Here is a 20609-nt window from a genome sequence, read left to right as displayed (position 1 = left end):
GCTGTAGTAGACAGCTCTCTGATGGAGCTGATAATTGTAAAAGAAAAGCTGGGGAGTGATTTCAGAATCTGTTAATTTTACTCAGCATGTTACACGTATGAGGGATTTGTCTTGGTGTATAGGAGCAACGCATTGAGGCATTGGGCTGGGCGATATGACCTAAAAAATGATTGCAATGTTTTCTGATAGTTTCACGATAACAATATTTATCACTATCCCCGTGTCCGAAACCACTCACTTGTTCACTACTCACTATATAGGGAATTACTACATAGAGGACTATATAGTGAGCTCATTGGTAAAAATGAAAGAAAAAAAACGCTTTTGGACGCTACTCCATCGCGCCGTCATTACTGTCGCACAATTAAAACATGCCAGATCAGTCAGCTGGTGGGTTTTCAAAATAATAAATCCATGTTATACTGAGCGTATAATTTCCCACATTAATAAATACAAATTACCTGCATTTTTCAGTTCTTTTAAATCAAGGCTGAATACTTTCTCCTTTGCCGCTGCCTTTTATTCAATCAAATTTGAGGCTTTTGATTTGATTTTTCAGCGTGACCGCAATGCATGATGGGATATATTGCTTTGGTTACTGACCATCGGCTGCACACTACTTTTCACGATGTGCATTGTGTGATACTTTGAGTGCGCTATATAGGGTGTAAATAATCCTCGCTGAGGTTTCGGACAGCACTACAAAATGGCAACCCTACTACTGTATATAGTGCCCTATATAGTGAGTAGGGAGCGATTTTAGACACGGAAACATCTGCCAACGTTGTCAAAAGACGCGCGCCGTCCTCTTTCGAATGCTGACGTGATCAAGCCGGAAGTTTTGTTTGTTTTGATAGCAATCAGGAAAGTTCGAAAAAGGTAGGCGTCATTTAAACTCGTTTTTGTGCAATACTTCGTTTGGAAAACAGTTTTCAAAATGGCGGCGCTGACACTTGACGTTTCGAAGTCTCGTGAAGATCACGCGGATAAGCGACGCCTGCTGTGGACCAAATGAACTAAATTCAACACGGCTAAAAACCGAATAGGTCGATCGGTATAATATTTAATTGCAATTAGTTGCCAATACGAGTCACGATATACTGTAAGGTTACTAAAACCGAAAACGTAATTGAATAACACGTTAATTAAGAAATAAAGCAAGTTTAAAAATGACGTCGGTTCTCCTTTAAATCGAACTTGAGGCTTTTGATTTCTTTCAGCGCAGCTGCAATGCATGATGGGATATATTGCTTGGTTGGTGACCATCGGTTGTACACTACTTTTCATGATGCATTGTGGGACGCTTTGAGTGCACTATATACGGTGTAATAATTCTCACGATGCATTCGGACAGCACTACAAAACGGCAAACTCACTATATCGTCCACTATATAGTGAGTAGGGAGTGATTTCGGACACGGTATATGTATATTTTGTTTTGAAACAATCAGTGCGTTTACATGCACATAGAAAAAATCGAAGTTCTAAATGGCATGGAAACACCTTAGCTAGGCTGAAATTGAACCGAACTTGATTTCTCGTAATCGAGCTACGCGACCTAGATTATGCGATTGTAGCCGAGCTACTTAGTGCATGTAAACCCTATCGAGCTACGTAGTCGAGCTACTTACTTCAGCACTGCCCCTTCCGGAAGTGACGAGACCACAAGCGGGAAACACGACAGCCTCGGTCGGCATGACAACAGTAGTAGCGAGCAGCAGAAGAGGTCAGGAGGAACAAACGAAGAAGAGAAAATGGCGAGCAGAAACGTGCACTTCTGGAGCAATGAGGAGTCAGAGTTCATGCTCATTCAGCTTAAGGAGTTGAATATATTAAAATTCATGGACGGGAGAAAAACGTGCAATGGAGAACACGGAACTGATAACTTTTGTTTATACTCTTGAATAGCTCTTCATGACGACAACCGGAAGTGTACCAACACGATGGGGCGTGTAGCGCCACCTGTGGCTCGGGTGCACAACGTACCTCACACAATAGCTCGATTTCCTTGTGTGCATGTAGGATTGGATTTCTCTGGGACCCTTAGCTCGATTACCGACAGTAGCTCGATTTGGATGTGCATGTAAACGCACCGAGTGTTCCGAGACAAAAGAACATGATGGCACATGCAGATTGTTTGCAAGTATACAGACATCGGGGTGTGCTCACGCTCTTGTGCGCACTTGTTGTCAGTTCTGCTCATCAGACATCTGTCATAACCGCACATCACTCCGAACACAAGGTGCTCACTCATGAGCCTTTGTTCCTGGGGGTTTTGGGCTTGTTTCGGAACTTTTTTTTTTTCCCCCTGCTGATATTGTCGTAATGTAATATAATAAGCCTTATATTTATGAAGCTAGTTCAGTGCGACATGCTACAGACTCTTCATTGGGCTACCTGTTCGTTTCTGGGGGAAAGTTGAGATTTCTGCTAAATCGCGATACTCATGAGCTTCATTTGACACTCTCTAAATGGTTGTATTACGATAATTTATCGATACATCTCAGCCTTACGAAGGCAGATATCCACTTTCACAGAGCTTTAAATACAGTAGTGTCTAGTAAGCCATGATAATTTGCTAAGGCTTAATGAAAATAAATTAATCTTGGCCCATGTTTGCTCTGTGTAGCTTGATGTGTGTGTTATTAGCAAGTCGGTGTTATAAGAATTGCCGTTTGATTCTGTCTTCTGTGGTTTTCCATTCACAGCTCATGATGGGGATTCTGTCATTTTTGTAAAGGAGCAACATGGCAAGACACCAGAGAGCTCCAGGTAAAGGTTCATCTGATTTCTTGATATTTAAGTCTCAAGATGCACAAAGCACACTTTTTTTTTTTTTTTTTTTTTTTTTTTTAAAGTCAGTGTGAGTATTTTGGATATGCTAAATATTAGGGCTGGGAATCGATCCAGATTTCCTGGATCGATTCGATTCCGATTCATAAGGTCACAATCCGATCCGATTCGATCTACTTGGATATTGCTGGATTGTCACTTTAAAGTAAAAACTGTCCCTATTGACAGGAACAGCCCTATATGTGTTTGTGCATGTAATTTAACCCCAAATGGCTTCTCCAGTGCAGTTTGATTCGCTGCAGGTTTAGCTGAAACTGTGTCGGCGTGGTGCCTGGATAAGTGGTTGCAGAGATTGGTTGTATTGCCACTATATTTTACCTCTGTGTGGCACAGTTTGCACACTGCTTTTGTTCTGTCGACTTCGTCTCTGTCCTCGTAACGTTTGAATCCAAAGTAATGCCATACATCAGCTTTCAGGCCAGGCGGTGATTTTAGCTGTGCAGCTTCAGCCATCTCGCGTTCTTAAGTTTCGGTTTCGTTTGCCAGCACCCGCTTTTTATAGCGGTCCTTGCACGGTCGAGAAAATAGTGCCTATAGCTACCTGGAAGAGATCGATCCACACTTTTTTTTTTTTTTTTTTTAATCGATCTCGTATTTTTTGAAATGTGAATCGATATCGGATCGTGGATCAATCTTTTGAACCCAGCCCTGCTAAATACAAGTATTTACTAGGAAGAGGTGTGAATAACACTACGTTCAGACTGCACCCTGAAACGACCCATATCCGATTTTTTTTTTTTTTTTTTGGCCCATATGCGACCTGTATCCGATTTCTTATTGACAATCTGAACGACAGAGATCTGATTTTTTTCACATTCGACCCAGGCCGCTTGGATATGTGGTCCTAATTCCGATGCATATCCGTTATTTTCACATGCGACTGCAGTCTGACCGGACAGGTCGCATTCATGTGACCTACACGTCATCAACAAGAGACAAACGTCACTATTCTGCGTTGGCTAATCCTGCCTCTTTGGTGGAAACTTGAAGAGTGCGCTTTTTTGTTTACGTATTACGTAGATGTGCTTATTACGTGTCAATTTGCGCATGCGGGACACTTTTGGGTCATTTTCCGTTCATATTGGAGATCGCATACAAGTCTCATATAATTGGTAATGTGAACGGCCTAACAAAAAAATCGGATTTCACAACAAATCAGATATGGGTCGTTTCAGGTTGCAGTCTGAACGTAGTGTAAATGCTGCCTTCCGTTTATCTCAGAAGTTTGAGCTGCGAATGGCATCGCACCCGAATGACAATACTGTTTTTAGCTAGGTTAGCCACTGCTGCGTGGTGTAGTGGTTAGCGCTGTCGCCTCACAGCAAGAAGGTCCGGGTTCGAGCCCCGTGGCCGGCGAGGGCCTTTCTGTGCGGAGTTTGCATGTTCTCCCCGTGTCCGCGTGGGTTTCCTCCGGGTGCTCCGGTTTCCCCCACAGTCCAAAGACATGCAGGTTAGGGTAACTGGTGACTCTAAATTGACCGTAGGTGTGAATGGGAGTGTGAATGGTTGTCTGTGTCTATGTGTCAGCCCTGTGATGACCTGGCGACTTGTCCAGGGTGTACCCCGCCTTTCGCCCGTAGTCAGCTGGGATAGGCTCCAGCTCGCCTGCGACCCTGTAGAAGGATAAAGCAGCTAGAGATGATATGAGAATGAGCCACTGTTGCCCATTCTTAGCAATACCATTTGGTAACAATGCATTAAACGGTATTTTGCACGTAATATAAAAGCACCATAGCAACATGTTCACAGATAGAAGTTAGACAGTATTGTGTGTACGACTGATTTAATTACACACAAATAAAACGGGGCGCTAATGAACAATACATTACTACAGTGTTGATGCACAGAACGGCCATCTTGGATTTTGAGGTCGAGGTTGCTGAGGCTCTTCTGAGTCGTAAATCTGATTCCACAGGGTGGTCTAGTTGAAATTTCTGACTTGTCAGTTTAAATGCCATCTTTTATTACTGATTTTTGCACTGCTCTTTTTAAAGCTAGACAGGATTTCGATTTTATAAAATCTCTGAAATTTGGTCGTTGTGATTTGTTTTATTTCTGTAAGCAAATAATGTGCATGAAATCACTCGCTTTGTTCAGACAGAGGAAGTCCGTGTGTGCGTGCGCATGCGCAGGTTTACTTTGAACGTGCACTGACGGTTCCATCATTCTGTCGCTAAACGAACAGCTGATCACACCGAGGTGCTCGCTGAGCGCAGATATTTATTAGTTTGGTCCTGCGTTTCCTTTCCTTCGTATATAAACACAACGTCTTTTCTCGCTTTCCGTTACTGTAGTCGGTCTTTCACGTTTCATTTGCATCCTCCATTGTTGTCTCCTGTTTCAAATTTGTATCCCACAATGCCTTGCGTGAATGGGGAAAGCCCACCACGTCATGCATGATGTAGTATCTTGTATTGGGTCATGGTGAAGCAGGAAAAAATAGCCGAGAATTTCGGGCCATGTGGCCTTAATTAATTAAACAAAATTTGGAAGCCTTCGATTCGAATGCAGTCGCTTTCGGTCCATTAAACAAAAGTAACTGGGTGTCGGGGAAAATTCTGTACGTGACCTACACTTAAAATCCGACAGGCAGTCTAGCTTTTAATTTTATGGAGTTCACTTCAGTTTGTATAAATCCAGTACGAATCTATACTGTTTGATACTTTTAAGCTTGTAAAAACTAAATTCCTGAGAAAGGATAATGGATCCAGACATGCACCAAGAGGTTATTTGAAGTCCCGCCAGCCATGTGATGCTCATTTGGTGTAAATATGAACATGGAGGCAAATAGCGCAAATCCTTTATCCTGCCTCAATTAGCAGGTCGGATTCCTCACTCAGCCCGCATGAACCTCTTGGTAAATCGTGTTTATTAATCAGCGGCGTTTAGGTTATGCTGTGACTGGGAATTGAAGATTTATTCAACATGGTTTCTTTTTGTCGACGAGTTTAATTCTCTGCTAACTCTATTTCTTGGAGAAAGGGTGGATCAAATACACACAAGTTGTCACATGTACCGTCTTCCTCTTTGGTGCACGGAGTAGCCAGATGAGGTTTCCCCAAAACAGTGAAACTATACAGTCCAGGGCTGGTCAACACCAGTGTCTGGGGAAATGTGTTGTTTTATTAACTTTAGGAAGTTAATATTTTCCTTCCTCTATTTTTGCAGCGTGCCGTGTTTCCAAGCCGAGTTGTGGATCAAAGAACTGTGAGGAGTTGTTTTTTTTTTTTTGTCACACATTTATATTTCTTTCTTGAACTGTGTTAACTGATAGTTCTTATCACACCTGTGTCACACCTGTGTGCGCGCGCAGGACAAGCCTTTATGATGCTCGTGCTCGGGAGAGACGAAGGCTAATAGAGGAGCAAGAAGCTCTGGCATCTCAGCTTCTGCATCAGGTGAGCTAGGAGCCTCTCCCATACGCACTTCTCTTACTGTGTTTGCACCTTTTTTTTTTTTTTTTTTTCCTAATGCTGTGTGTGTAACGAATTAGCGTCTTTCCGGCGAGGGCAGAGCAGATTCAAGAAGCGTGGAGCTGCGGGTGCGAGTCCCTCTAGAAAAGGAGGTTCCTGTGACGCCTGTGGTTGAAGAACCAGAGCTTGAAGCAGAGGAGCAGGAATTCCCCGAGTTAACCGAGGTAAAAACAGACCGCCTTTGTACATCAAAACCGCTCCAGTTTCAGGGTTCCCCTTGGGTTCTGAAAAATGTTCTCGACTCGAAAAATAGTCAATAAATATAGGAAGTATTCTTCTTAATTTGGGCTTTACTCCAGCCTCTAATATAGCTTGATTTTGCGCACCATCAAGTCCAAAATAACTTTAGTTTGAGGTTACTTTAGCGTGGAATTATTCAAAAGAGGTATGAGGACTCCCTTTAGCCTTTACTTCAACACACAGCTTGATTTACAATCGAACAGAGTTGAGGAGAATCTTGAAACAACCAGCAGTGAAGGAATTCAAACTTCCTGTCGATTTACGAACCGAACACAGAATGACATGGTGTTTTTCCATCATGCGTTAGCCCAGGGGTGTTTCTCGCTACTGAAAAGACCAGGGGCTAAGTCCAGTTTTCCTGGGGTTTGGTATAGAGGGGTTGGGAAGGTTGTATCTAACTTTACAAGAAATATCACCCACGCTCATTTAAAGGTTATCAGGCTTTCGTCTAAACCGGGGAACAGGGGCGCTGCGCCCTCTTACTCTCGGAGTGCGTGCGCCCCCTTACTGAAATGCCGATTGAACCCCAAGTCACACTTGGGCCATGCACTTGCATGCTACTGCACAACATGCAATCTTTCTCAAAACGATCTTTTCTCCGTGAAAACATCCCAGCAACACCACGTCACAATGTGTCCGATCATCAAATACGTTATAATTACTCCAAAAATATTCCAATCATAGTAGATACACCGCCAGACGGTGCAAAAACAATCCGAATTGGCGTTTTCCAGACTGAGGCACCATGTTTAGTTGTCGCGGCTGCTCTCGCGAGATTTGACATGGGTTACGTACAAGGTCAGCTGACTTGTAGAGCGAGATTTCTCGAGACTGAATGACCTTTCACCCACCGGCGCGGGAGCTTTTGACAGAAGTAGTTCGCGAGTTGTTTTTGTTGACACTTGGGCATTTAAAGATGTCATCCCGCGGCACGAAACGGAAGAAAGCCAAAGACTGTCCGAGGCAGAAGAAGATTGAAAAAGAAAAGTAACGTTGACAATTTGTTACAATTTCCCTCTCAGATAGCCTCAGAATGTCCCATTATAGCCTCAATTTTTCAAAGGCTTCGCACGTTGGGGGGGGGGGGACAACCGGCACCATCCCCCTGCCATGGTGAGCGCCCTCATACTAAATTTTTCTAGAAAAACCCTGGGTTATGACATCTTTTATTAGTGATTTTTGCACTGCTCTTTTTAAATTTATGTATTTCACTTCAGTTTCTGTCTCCTTATTAAGTTATCAACATCCATAACGTCTCAGGAAACTGAGGCACGTGTCAACTGACTTAAATATCACTAAAATTTATCAGTTTAATAAAAATATCATCTCACTCGCATCTCTCCTCGAGGACCACAAACACACCAATTCTAAGCTACGTTATTATATTGCAACATTCAAAATCCCAGATGACATCCCATCTCACAAGACTATGATCAGAATGTGTCTTCCAAGTTTCTTTTTCTCTCTCTCTCACACGCACCATTTTCTCCAGTGCATCCAGGCTCAGTTGACTGCAGCAGCTCATTTGTAGTATCTAAACGGCCTTTCGATTTCATAAAATCTGTGAAATTTAGTTCCCTCTGAAATTTGGTAATTGTAATATGTTTATTTCTGCAATATTTAAAAAAACAAAACAAAACAGGCCATTCTGTGGCTGGGAAGTGATTTAATTTGAGGTGATTGCGTAGTAAATAATGTGCATGAAATCACTCGCTTCGGAGCAGACAGAGGAAGTCTGCGTGCGTGCATGCACAGGTTTACCTTCTTTTGGGTTTTACAGCAGCTGGCATCCACAGTGTTGCATTACTGCCATCTACAGGTTTACTTTGAGCGTGCACTGACAGTTCCATCATTCTGTCGCTAAACGAACAGCTGATCACACCGAGCTGCTCGCTGACCGCTAATATTTATTAGTTCGGTCCTGCGTTTCCTTTCCTTCGTATATAACGATGTCTTTTTTTTCTTGCTTTCACGTTTCATTCATATGCACAATATGTGTATACACACTAGGGTGCCTCAGTTGCCCTCACTTTCATAAAATCTGATGCGTTTTTGTCTGGGTGTTCCTTTTCACCAATAAAGACATCCTGTAAAATTTTTTGACCATATTCAAAAGTCTAATGGTGGCACCATGAGGTTCATTTTTTGCCAAAAAAACGCTTATTTTATGTTTTGGCGTAAGGTTTGAATCACAATGTTGGACTCCATTTATTGATTTCTTGTGACCCGGAGATCATGTTAAGAACCTTTGCAAGGGATTGAGAAGCATTCATGTGATTCATAATACATTTGTATTGTTTAAAAGTAGTTGAACAATGATTCAATGAACAGCTAAAACTCAAACTGTGCTTGATAATATATTTAGAATATGCACTAAAAATGTGTATCTAAGATATTTGGTATACTCTATAAGGTGCCATAATGTTTCATGAAAAGTGATCGAAATTTTGTCATAAAATAGCAGTTTTTTCCATAACTTTGAGCTCCTGGTGCCACCATTAAACTTTTGAATTTTGTCAAAATATTTCACCCAGTGTGTTTTCTTACCAAAAGGAACATAAAAACAAAAATGCATCATGATCGGAGGAACTTTTCATTTTTAGGGGGCAACTGATGCACCCTAACACACACGCGCGCACACACAATATATGTGTACACACACACACGTGTTATTTACCAGCTGGGAGGCCGAGGTCAGTATTCAAGGCCGAGGTCACGGTATTTCACCATACGAACCGACCTTAAGCTGGTAAATAATATATTTTTTTCTTTACCAAATTCTAACAGAAAACGAGAGCGCCCGAAAGGGAAAACAGAGCCGAGACGCCATTTTGAATCCTCATCCACGGCTGTAATGCAAATTGCTTCCTCCTCAGTATACAAGTGCACTTCCATGGCAGGAAAAAAAAAATTTTGCGGCCTATGTAGTCCCCTATTTATACAAATAGGAGTCATTCAGGATCCAGCCATGTTTTTGCTCGGCGTTAGCAACAGTTAGGTTTTTAGCTTTCTCCTGAAATGTTTTCTTTTATTTCTTCTTCCTCAGGGTAGTAAAACTCGCTTTCGCTGTGAACACTGTCGTTATCGCTGTCCATGCTGTAAAATTAATGCTATTCTCCTGAGAAATGCTGGCAAAAATTAAGATTTTTGATAATCTTATAATAAATCTTATAAAAAATAAATAAATAAATGTTGACAAAAAATCCTACCATGTTTGTTGTGAATGAGCGAGTTGCCAGAGGTCCATAACCAGGGTCCTACGATGTGTACCTGCTCACCAGCCAGTCAGAGCGCAGGATTTGATGTAAACCAGACCACGAAAAAAATATATTTACTCTATTAGGCAGTAGCCACAAAAATGAAGCGTAATCCAAAAATGAGCAATTTAAAAATCACAGAAGTAAAATATACCAAGTGTCTGTACTTTATATTATTCTACTCTTACCTCCTTAGTTTTCGAAACTGAAACCTCCGAACCGAGGCCTCCAAACTGAGGTACACGCTGTCACCATGACCCAAACACTTATGTCCTGGAAATGGCCTGGTGCTAGAGCTCAGTGGTCTCAATACTCTTTGACAACTTCCTGTAACAACTCAGAAACACGTCACATCTCCATCACGCATGGGACCACTGGGCGAGGAAAGGAGGAAGACCTGGAGTATATTTTAAAATAGGAACACACTTTCCCTCTGTAATAAGCATAAACATGTCTGAAAGCGATTTTAGTCCAGACAGTTTTATTTCGAATGGTGAACCGAACTGTATACACTCACGAGGAACACCTGTATGTGCAGTGTGCAATTGTTGCACAATGACAGTGGCTATAACCTCTGTATGAGGCAGTAGTCATTAGGGCTGGGTTCGAAAGATTGATCCACGATCCGATATCGATTCACATTCAAAAAAATACGAGATCGATTCAAAAATGTGTGGATCGATCTCTTCCAGGTGGCTATAGGCACTATTTTCTTGACCACGCAAGGACCGCTATAAAAAAGCGGGTGCTGGCAAATGAAACCGAAACTTAAGAACGCGAGATGGCTGAAGCTGCACAGCTAAAATCACCACCTGGCCTGAAAGCTGATGTATGGCATTACTTTGGATTCAAACGTTACGAGGACAGAGACGAAGTCGACAGAACAAAAGCAGTGTGCAAACTGTGCCACATAGAGGTAAAATATAGTGGCAATACAACCAATCTCCGCAACCACTTATCCAGGCACCACGCCGACACAGTTTCAGCTAAACCTGCGGCGAATCAAACTGCACTGGAGAAGCCATTTGGTGTTAAATTTCCTTCAAATTCTCAGCGTGCCTTGAGCATAACCGAGGGTGTCGGAATATTTATTAGTAAAGACCTACGCCCCTACAGTGTCTTAGAAAATGCTGGATTCAAACTACTGGTGAAGAGACTGGAACCACGCTACATCCTGCCCAGTCGCAAACATTTGAGCGAAACTGTTATCCCAAAAATGTATGCGAAAACATTCGCTGAAGTCTGCCGAGAGGGTGGCGTTGACCCTGTGACTGCTGGACCTCAAGAAATACTGTCTCATATCTGACTATTACGTGTCATCACATTGACGAGGAATGGAGGCTAGTCTCAAGCGTTCTACAGACCAGAGCAGTTGAAACGAGCCACGCTGCAAGTAACCTTGCTGGTCTGCTCACCAAAGCCATACAGGAGTGGGAAATATCTGACAAAGACCCCGCAATCAATAGGGACAGTTTTTACTTTAAAGTGACAATCCAGCAATATCTAAGTAGATCGATATCGGATCGTGACCTTATGAATCGAATCGATCCAGGAAATCTGGATCGATTCCCAGCCCTAGTAGTCATAAAAACCTAATAAGTCTGTGATTTGAATTCAGTAGCTTTTTGTCCACTAAAAAAAAAATAATTGGGTGTCGGGAAAATTATTTTTATGACCTACGCTTGGAAAAAATCTGAAAGGCAGTCTAGCTTTAATATTGCGTGGCAAAAGAACCCATTTTATCCCTATATGTGACTAATATGCCAAAGGCTGGCTGGTTCTGCGTAGGCTACATATAGCATTAAAACATGACGAAATTATGTCAGGGTAACTTGGTGTTTACATGAACACACTGTTGTTGACCTGTTAAATAAACTTAGTCAGGGCAGATGGACCACTGCTTCAAGTTAATTTTTTACTCGTATGGTACAATTTCTGGGATGCATCTGATGTCACATCCGCCTCATTAAGCTACAGTCACACTACAGCTCGTGATGCTTTGCGATGGGTTATCAATGAAAATGAGGCGTTTTGGTGGCGATATACACATGAGCTAAAAGTTGTGGTTACACAGTAGGTGAACACTTGATTGTCATGCCTTTGCGCACTTGAGTCTCGTGGAGTGCGTTATGCGTGCGTTTGGGACCCGGTCATTATGGGAAACACTTGGTACTGATTTGAGCGCAATCAGCAGATACGGACGCTAGGGTGCATCAGTTGCCCCCTAAAAATGAAAAGTTCCTCCGACCATGGTGCATTTTTGTTTTTATGTTCCTTTTGGTAAGAAAACACACTGGGTGAAATATTTTGACAAAATTCCAAAGTTTAATGGTGGCACCAGGAGCTCAAAGTTATGGAAAAAGCTGCTATTTTATGACAAAATTTCGATCACTTTTCATGAAACATTATGGCACCTTTATAGAGTATACCAAATATCTTAGATACACATTTTTAGTACATATTCTAAATATGTTATCAAGCACAGTTTGAGTTTTAGCTGTTCATTGAATCATTGTTCAACTACTTTTAAACAATACAAATGTATTATGAATCACATTAATGCTTCTCAATCCCTTGCAAAGGTTCTTAACATGATCTCTGGCTCACAAGAAATCAATAAATGGAGTCCAACATTGTGATTCAAACCTTACGCCAAAACATAAAATAAGCGTTTTTTTTTGGCAAAAAATGAAGCTCATGGTGCCACCATTAGACTTTTGAATATGGTCAAAAAATTTTACAGGATGTCTTTATTGGTGAAAAGGAACACAAACAAAAACGCATCAGATTTTATGAAAGTGAGGGCAACTGATGCACCCTAACGGACGCTATTTTCACAGAGGCTTTCCGAAGCAGCATCACTGTCGTGTTTCTTTATAACGCTGTTTTTATATATATATATATATTAGTGCTGTCAAGCGATTAAAATATTTAATCGCGATTAATGTTGCGACTGTCATAGTTAACTCGCGATTAATCGCAATTTAATCGCACATTTTTGTCACATGAAAAACCATTGTAATTCTCTTATCAGCATAAAAAAGTGAATGGGCTTGCTCACTGTTCGAACTACGGGGGTACTCGGGGGATCCGAGATCCCCTGAAACAGACATGAGATTCCTTGAAAACATGATTTGGGAAATGTTGGGGGGGTCTCTAAAATATTGTCAAAATGATGTTTATTGACATAGCAATCGTGTGTAACAGGAAGCGTTTGCATATCCGAAGTGAGCGCGCGATGGAGAGCCGCGCTCTGAGACAAGCGCAAGCACCCACCCAGGGGAAAAAAAAGGGACCCCCGAAAATATCGGCGTAGTTCGAACACTGGTTGTACCAATGTTTTTTTATTTTTATTTTTTTATTGCAGAGCATAACACATAACATCACAGCCACTGCAAAGTGGGGCTGGAGCCGCCGATGGGAAAACGAAACTTAAACCGAGCACCGTGGCTGTGCGGGGCGTGGCATCATGTCACAGAGCGTTAATCTCGCGATAAAAAAAATTATCGCCGTTAAAATTGAGTCAAGTTAACGCAACATTTTTGACAGCACTAATATATATATGAGTGATTCCACACTTATGGGTACTGAAATGGGGACATGAACTTATTTTTAAAAAATTCACCTAAAACCATTTCTTTTTTTACCATCAGGTCACAAAACAGTCGGCACGGTGGTGAAGTGGTTAGTGCTGTCGCCTCACAGCAAGAAGGTCCTGGGTTCGAGCCCCGGGGCCGGCGAGGGCCTTTCTGTGTGGAGTTTGCATGTTCTCCCCGTGTCCGCGTGGGTTTCCTCCGGGTGCTCCGGTTTCCCCCACAGTCCAAAGACATGCAGGTTAGGTTAACTGGTGACTCTAAATTGACTGTAGGTGTGAATGTGAGTGTGAATGGTTGTCTGTGTCTATGTGTCAGCCCTGTGATGACCTGGCGACTTGTCCAGGGTGTACCCCGCCTTTCGCCCGTAGTCAGCTGGGATAGGCTCCAGCTTGCCTGCGACCCTGTAGAAGGATAAAGCGGCTAGAGATAATGTGATGTGTGTGTGAGGTCACAAAACATGTAATGTTTAATGAATGATATGTTAAAAGATAACTTTAATTTTCTGAGATGTAATAAAAACATATTTATATGCCAAAGTCAGAACGTAACAGAAGTGTTGTGGACATATATATTCTCAATTTTAACAATGTAGAATTACTTTTTGAAACATAGGAAGGTGATGTTTTAGCAAATATAATTAATAAACGTGTGTAGTAGAATAAACACACATTCTTTCAATAAGATTAACATGGTATAGAGCTAGATTGTAATTTGTAACAGACACGAGATGGACAATCGTAACAGAAGTAATGTAACAGACATCATTTTGGAACTCATAGGCTTGACTTTGGCATATAAATATGTTTTTATTACATCTCAGAAAATTAAAGTTATCTTTTAACATATTCATTAAAGATTACATGTTTTGTGACCTGATGGTAAAAAAAGAAATGGTTTTAGGTGAATAAGTTCATGTCCCCATTTCAGTACCCATAAGCGTGGAATCACTCATTTATATATATATTTTATATATACATGCATACAATCTGATCTGTTTTCATCCTGGAAAGTCCAACAATGGTGGATTATTATTATTATTTTGTCAGTCGTTTTCAAACCAGTGCTGAATGTTGGCGGTTACTAATATTTTGACTGCACGGTGTGCAACGCTTAATTGTCCCCCCCCCCCTCCGTTTTCGGACGCTGCAAGTCGAGCTTCAGTCAGTTTAATATTAATCCCTCTTTTTTTTTTTTTTTTTTTTTTTTTGGAGGGCGAAAATACTAAGTCCCCGGGGCTGTAAGCCTGAGTGACGGGGCCTAACGACGGTCGCCCCGGAGCCGCTTGCCGGCTCACAGCGTTTTCCCTGGCTGCAAACCGACCCCTGCATTACTGACCCTGTCTGATGGGCTCTGAGCATGCCTCCCTCCGTCAGGGCTCTGAGCATGCCTCCCTCCGTGGCTGTTTCAGCCTTTAAATCCTCGTCAGGGCTTGAAGAATCTCGCCCCAAACCCACTTCCGCTAGCTTAACCTGCGCCATTGTTTGTTGGAGATAATTACACCGCCGCGCTCTGATTGGCCGATTAAGCCGCGCTCTGATTGGCCGATTAAGCCGCGCTCTGATTGGCCGAAAGCTTGGGGGTTTGTTTTGTGTAGTCGAGTTCTTATTGGTTGTGCAACGATGCGATTCCAATTTTCCGACAGCGCATCTCTGTGACCCGCCGTGCGTTCTGCACTTGTGCTGCTGCTGCTTTCACGCTGTGTTTAGCTCACGAAAGAAATTCTCCCCTTAAGCACCCAAATCGACGACTTTCCCAAACCAAACTCTCAATACACCTGCGGCTGATCGTAAAGGTATAATGAGTGTTGTGGTGTGCGACACCCAGGCAATGGAAAGGGAGGTGAGCCAGGGGCTGAGAGGAGGCGGTCAGGACGACACGCTCAGCGAAGGTTTCCGTCTCTCCATCACCAGGAAGGACCTGCAGACCCTCAGCCACCTCAACTGGCTCAACGATGAGGTCAGTGTGATGCCCTGCTCAGGCTGGCGAGTAACTTTCTTTTCTTTTTCCCAGCTGTAATTGTGCGTTTTAGACAGTAGAGGGAGCGAGAACACAGATACAGGAATACCACAGAAACATGGCTTTAAAATGTGAAAGAGAAGCAAGTTGAGGCAGTACAAATGTTTAAATTTGCTAAAGGCATATTTGTTTCAGCTAACGGGCGATTTATATTTTACTCTCTTGCAAATTATTGTTGGTTAAGAAAAGAAAACAGCGTTGTTGTTTTTTAAATTGAGCCAAAGCATTATCGAGAGAGTAGGACAATAAATGTTGTACTATTTGGAAATAAAACTTTCTTCATTTGACTTTTTGAATCATGTGCATCTGTAATTCTAACCCTGTTTGGTGTTGCAATATTTTATTTGTGTAAATGACAGTGTAGTTCTGTTTTTCACCGGAGATTATGTAGTAATATAACAATGACGCTCAATAGTAACGGGTCGTGTAATTTATTGACTATGTTGCCGTGCCAAGGAATTGAAACAGCATAGTAATGAAATCATAACCGATCCACATCTTTATCTTCAGGTGATAAACTTCTACATGAACATGCTGGTGGAGAGGAGCAAGTCACCATACCTACCTTCCGTCTATGCCTTCAATACGTTTTTCTTTACCAAGCTGCGCAGCTCGGGATACTCAGCTGTACGGCGCTGGACCAAGAAGGTGGATATCTTCTCTGTGGACATTATCCTGGTGCCTGTCCACCTAGGAGTGCACTGGTGTCTTTCTGTAAGTAACAGTGAAGCATGTGAAACCCAAGTGCTAAGACCCTTCACTTAGTCAGTGCTTTCCAGTTCAGGCTTTTTTCCAGTTGTTTCTGTTCATTAATATTCCCTTCTTTAGCATGCAGGTTTTTTTTTTTTTTTTTTTCCCCAGCTTCAATTTTTGAGATGTTTTCCCAAACCCACCCAGGTAGACACATGAAGTTATATGAAATGGGTTGTTTTGACCGTGCACAGGCATCGTAGCCAACCATGATGCACTAAAACTTAATGGCTGTGGGTGTGTCCAGTTGCGTGGACACGGGTTGGAGTAAATTACACTGACTCTGTATAATTAATGAGCAATTCCAGCGTTATGGACGTGACACTTGAACTCAAAATGGCAACAAATGACCCAGTGCATGTTTTATCGTCTCCCAGTATTTAAACAGGTGTTGCATATTTTAAGGCTGTACCATACTGGAGAAATGATAGAACAAGAACAATTCCCATAGTACATCTAGGGCATGCCAGAAAACGCCAATAAAAGATGCGTTATGGATGTGACAGAAAAAGTATCACTTTTCTTGGGTGACTGTACGTTTTTATCAAACTCTGTGAAATTGTAAACCTAATGTCGAAATGGAGAGATCCGTTTGATAGAGGGGTCCAAGGTGAATATTAAAAAATCTTTGTTTAAAATATTTTGTATTTCATGCAGAGTTTCGGAAGGAAAAGTCAGCGTTATGGATGTGACGCAATTCCGTTATGGATGTGACGCGTCTGAAATAGACATGGCATATGTTTAGAAAATCAGCAATTTAACCACCATAACCCTTTGAAAAACTCTCTAAATATCAGCTAAAACTATCAAAGTTCTTAAATAATATTTAGGATGGCTATTGTTTTGTGGATTTTAGCATACATTTCTGTGGCTTGTGGCAATAATATAGAATTGTACATGATCAAAGTTGATTTTAGCTTGGGTTTTACATTATAAGAAAGAGAGACTGACATATTAAGGCGAAGGGAACAATTCTTGTGACAAATTGGTTCAACTTATTCACATCTGTAAAATACAGGCCTAGGCGATATCTCCCGGAGTGGTTTTGATGTATTACATGTTGCTTTATTTTTGCATGGTGAGGTTGACATTTACATGGAATTGCCCTAATAAAAGAATTCGCACTGCTGCTGGACTGTTCGGTGGTATTTCACCTCATGATTTGTTCATTTTCTTCTTCGTTCTTTTGTTTTTGCATGACCGTTTTATGAGTGGTTTGAAAGTGCAGCTTATTCCTTTCTGTCGTTTTACGCCATGTTTCTTCTCCCCCTCTGTCAGGTAGTGGATTTCCGCAAAAAGACCATCACGTATTTCGATTCCATGGGCGGGAGCAACGACGAGGCGTGTCGGATTTTGCTGTAAGCACTTTATCTGAGTGAGAAATGGAACAGCCAAAAACATTGCTTTTATATGTGTAAAATACTATACGTTTTAATTGTACGTGTAACCTTTTGCAAGTCATACATTTGCTGTCTGGACTTTTAACGTGAACGATTGGTATCCGTCAATCCCACAGGAAGTATTTGAAGCAAGAAAGCGAAGACAAAAAGAAGCAAGAGTTTGATGCCTCAGGCTGGATCCTTCATAGCAAAAAACGCAACGTGAGTTGAGCGATCACAAATGGGATTTTGAGGCTCATGTCATGATGATGAAAAAGAATGCAAAAACTACTTTACATGCATGTTAAGGCAAACTTTTATTAATCTGGTGATGGTTTAATTTTTGAGAGCGAGTCAGAGGGCTTTATTTAAACCGTGTTTTTCTGTGAGTCTTCTGTTAGGGTTAAATCCACAAGTAGCTTGTCATTCTTTTCACGTTTTCCTTTCAGCAAACACCACATTGTAGTGGAGTTCTGATAGTTTTATACTTGTGGTTTGCGTTTATAAAGCTGTCTTTCAGCTCTCAAAGCCAAAATCATTTACTTGATCTGGAAATAGATTGTATATCCACATTGACTGGACGTGAATAATCGCGCGCTCTGATTGGCTCCTCTACTACTAGGCTGTCGGCTCATGTACCGTGAGTAGAGAGAAACAGAATGGCAGAGCGTGTTGCCGAACCAGCCGAGGACGAAATAAAAACTCTACTCGAAAACGCACACCACCCCCAATATAGAATAAAAGTATTTGATTTTAAAATTTTGTCGGACGTTTTGTATAAAGTTTTTATTTATCGAATTCGCGAAAAAAATAAAAAAATGCTCTGTTTTCTCAAAATCCAGTTAATATGGATAGAATAAAACAGTTATTCCACTCAACCTCGTCGTACATGGCTTATAGCCTGCTTGGTGCCACGCGCCTCATCAGCTATCCGCTCATATACAACTCGATTTTGTGGAATAACTGTTATTCATTGTAAATATAAACCCCGCACTATTAACTGTGTATTTAAACCTTTCAGGAGATTCCTCAGCAAATGAACGGCAGTGATTGTGGAGTGTTTACATGCAAGTACGCGGAATACATCACCAAAGACAAACCGATCACATTTACACAGGTAGGTCTGCTCAGTGAGGCTCGAGTAGAGGCCCAGTTGAAGAATGCGCTCTCTCTGTTCGACCCGTTATGACGCGTTTTACTGTCTTGCAGAAACACATGCCGTATTTCAGGAGGCGGATGGCGTGGGAGATCTTGAACAGGAAACTTCTGAGATAAGATCGTGCTACAAGGACTTGCCTAGGAAAGTGGCGACTTGGAGGACTTTTTTTTTTTAATGGAGCTTGATACCTCAGATTGGACTCGAACGAGAAACGGACGTAGAAGTGGTGAAATCACACTTCAGCTCGTGTCCTATTTTAGTGACGCTCAGCCTGCTTGAATTTTTTAAGGATGCCTACAAAGGGACCCTGCGAAGCCCAAGTGTTTTTCTCCTAATTAATTCACCTGTGTTTACCTCTGCGTCATTCATCAAATGCATCTTGGTCATCTGCATCATTCATCATACTTTGTGCTTTTTGCTTGGAATTTCTCTGTAGCATGATTTCTATCCAAATTGTTTTTTTTTGTTTGTTTGTTTTATTGAGAAGTATCATCACTCCTTATCTGAAGTCATAATTGTTAATTAGTTTGTGTGTTTGTTTGGGTCCCCCCCCCCAATCAAATCTGACCGAGGACAGCAGCTTGGGACCAATTGCTATTTGCTTTGCAACAGTAAGCAAGCTAAATCTGACAATCCCAACTTTTGTAAACTGAGAAAACAAACATACAAAATAACACTATATTTTTGATGTCAAGATGTTTTGTATTTTGTAAAACATTTCCGGATAAATATGCCATAAAGATGATGATTTTTTTTTTTTTTTTGTTACAAAATAGCCTAATTGCATTTGGCTCCTGTTTCGACCAAGGTCACATTTCCAGCAGTTATGACTTCAGTCTGAGTTTCTTTTCTTAGGAAGACTCCATACAGATAGCCAAGAAACCCTTTCTGATGGTTATTTTTGCTGCAGGATGGAACGAGCAGCAGAGTGGCAAATCAGATCAGCATGATTTATCTATAGAGAGGTCAGTGTAGGGCAACTCGACCTGTAAATAGAACCAGCAGTATCGCATCCTCCCTGTTTTATATCTGCCCCAGAGGATATTCGCCTCTCTTTATGTACGTGTACTATATTTAGATACTTGCAGCTGTTTCTAGTTTTGTCTCCACTATATTTGCAATTATTGTAAATACAATGTCTACACAGATTAATTGAAGTCATATTTAATACATTTTTTCTACCTTTTATTATTGTTTTGTATGTAGATCTGGTCTTTCCAGAAATAAAACCCTGAGGCTATGTCTTGGATTGATTGTGTACAAATTTTTTTTTTTTCCCTTTGGCTTACTGATGATTTTTTTTTTTAAATTTTATTGTGCTGAATTTTGCCAAAAGAAATGTGATTCCTCAGAGACCTCACGTTAGAGTCTGCACCAAATATCTACATACTTAGGGGGAAAAGTTGGTGTTAGAGGCCCTGACAGACATTACATCTGTAATGATTTTCCACTTACCTCAGATTTTCTCAGAATTTCTTATAAAAATGCAATCATAAGCCAAGACTGTTTTGTAGTCCTTTTTTTAAATAAAGTTTTCCACTGCTCACAACTATTAACAAGAGCACAATATCCCCAGCTGGCAACTCTCGTAAAATGCAACTCAGTTGAATTGAACAAAATTGTAATATGCGTATTACTGCCATATAACATAGACTCCTGTCAAGTTTCATGAAATTCCTCCAAAAATCGAGAGAGGAGTTGATTTCAGAAGCTGAGTACCCTTCCCGGGATGGACGGACAGATATCACCACGACATAATCCCCCTTACGGCCTTTTGTCCAGCAGGGGCTAATAAAAACTGAGAGGAGTTGATTTCAGAAAGCAAGCACACCTTGATGAAACTGCCAAAGTACAAGTTTGTTAGTAATCAAGGGCATAACTCTGGA

General features: G+C 41.4%; 1 protein-coding gene across 1 annotated transcript in view; it reads left to right on the top strand.

Moving 5' to 3' along the window:
• senp1 (SUMO specific peptidase 1) overlaps window positions 1-20219 on the top strand; it is a 44954-nt gene extending 24735 nt beyond the window's left edge. Inside the window, exons 9-18 of the mRNA XM_060937446.1 lie at window positions 2709-2772; window positions 6022-6060; window positions 6167-6251; window positions 6347-6490; window positions 15244-15375; window positions 15946-16149; window positions 17464-17543; window positions 17702-17786; window positions 18586-18681; window positions 18774-20219. Coding sequence (XP_060793429.1) covers window positions 2709-2772; window positions 6022-6060; window positions 6167-6251; window positions 6347-6490; window positions 15244-15375; window positions 15946-16149; window positions 17464-17543; window positions 17702-17786; window positions 18586-18681; window positions 18774-18839 — 995 coding nt within the window. The 3' untranslated portion in view covers window positions 18840-20219. The remainder of the gene's footprint in view (window positions 1-2708; window positions 2773-6021; window positions 6061-6166; window positions 6252-6346; window positions 6491-15243; window positions 15376-15945; window positions 16150-17463; window positions 17544-17701; window positions 17787-18585; window positions 18682-18773) is intronic.
• The last annotated feature ends 390 nt before the right edge of the window (window positions 20220-20609 follow it).

This window comes from Neoarius graeffei, chromosome 13 (assembly GCF_027579695.1).
Source record: "Neoarius graeffei isolate fNeoGra1 chromosome 13, fNeoGra1.pri, whole genome shotgun sequence".
Lineage (NCBI taxonomy): Eukaryota > Metazoa > Chordata > Actinopteri > Siluriformes > Ariidae > Neoarius > Neoarius graeffei.
This window is presented reverse-complemented; position numbering and strand designations above follow the sequence as displayed.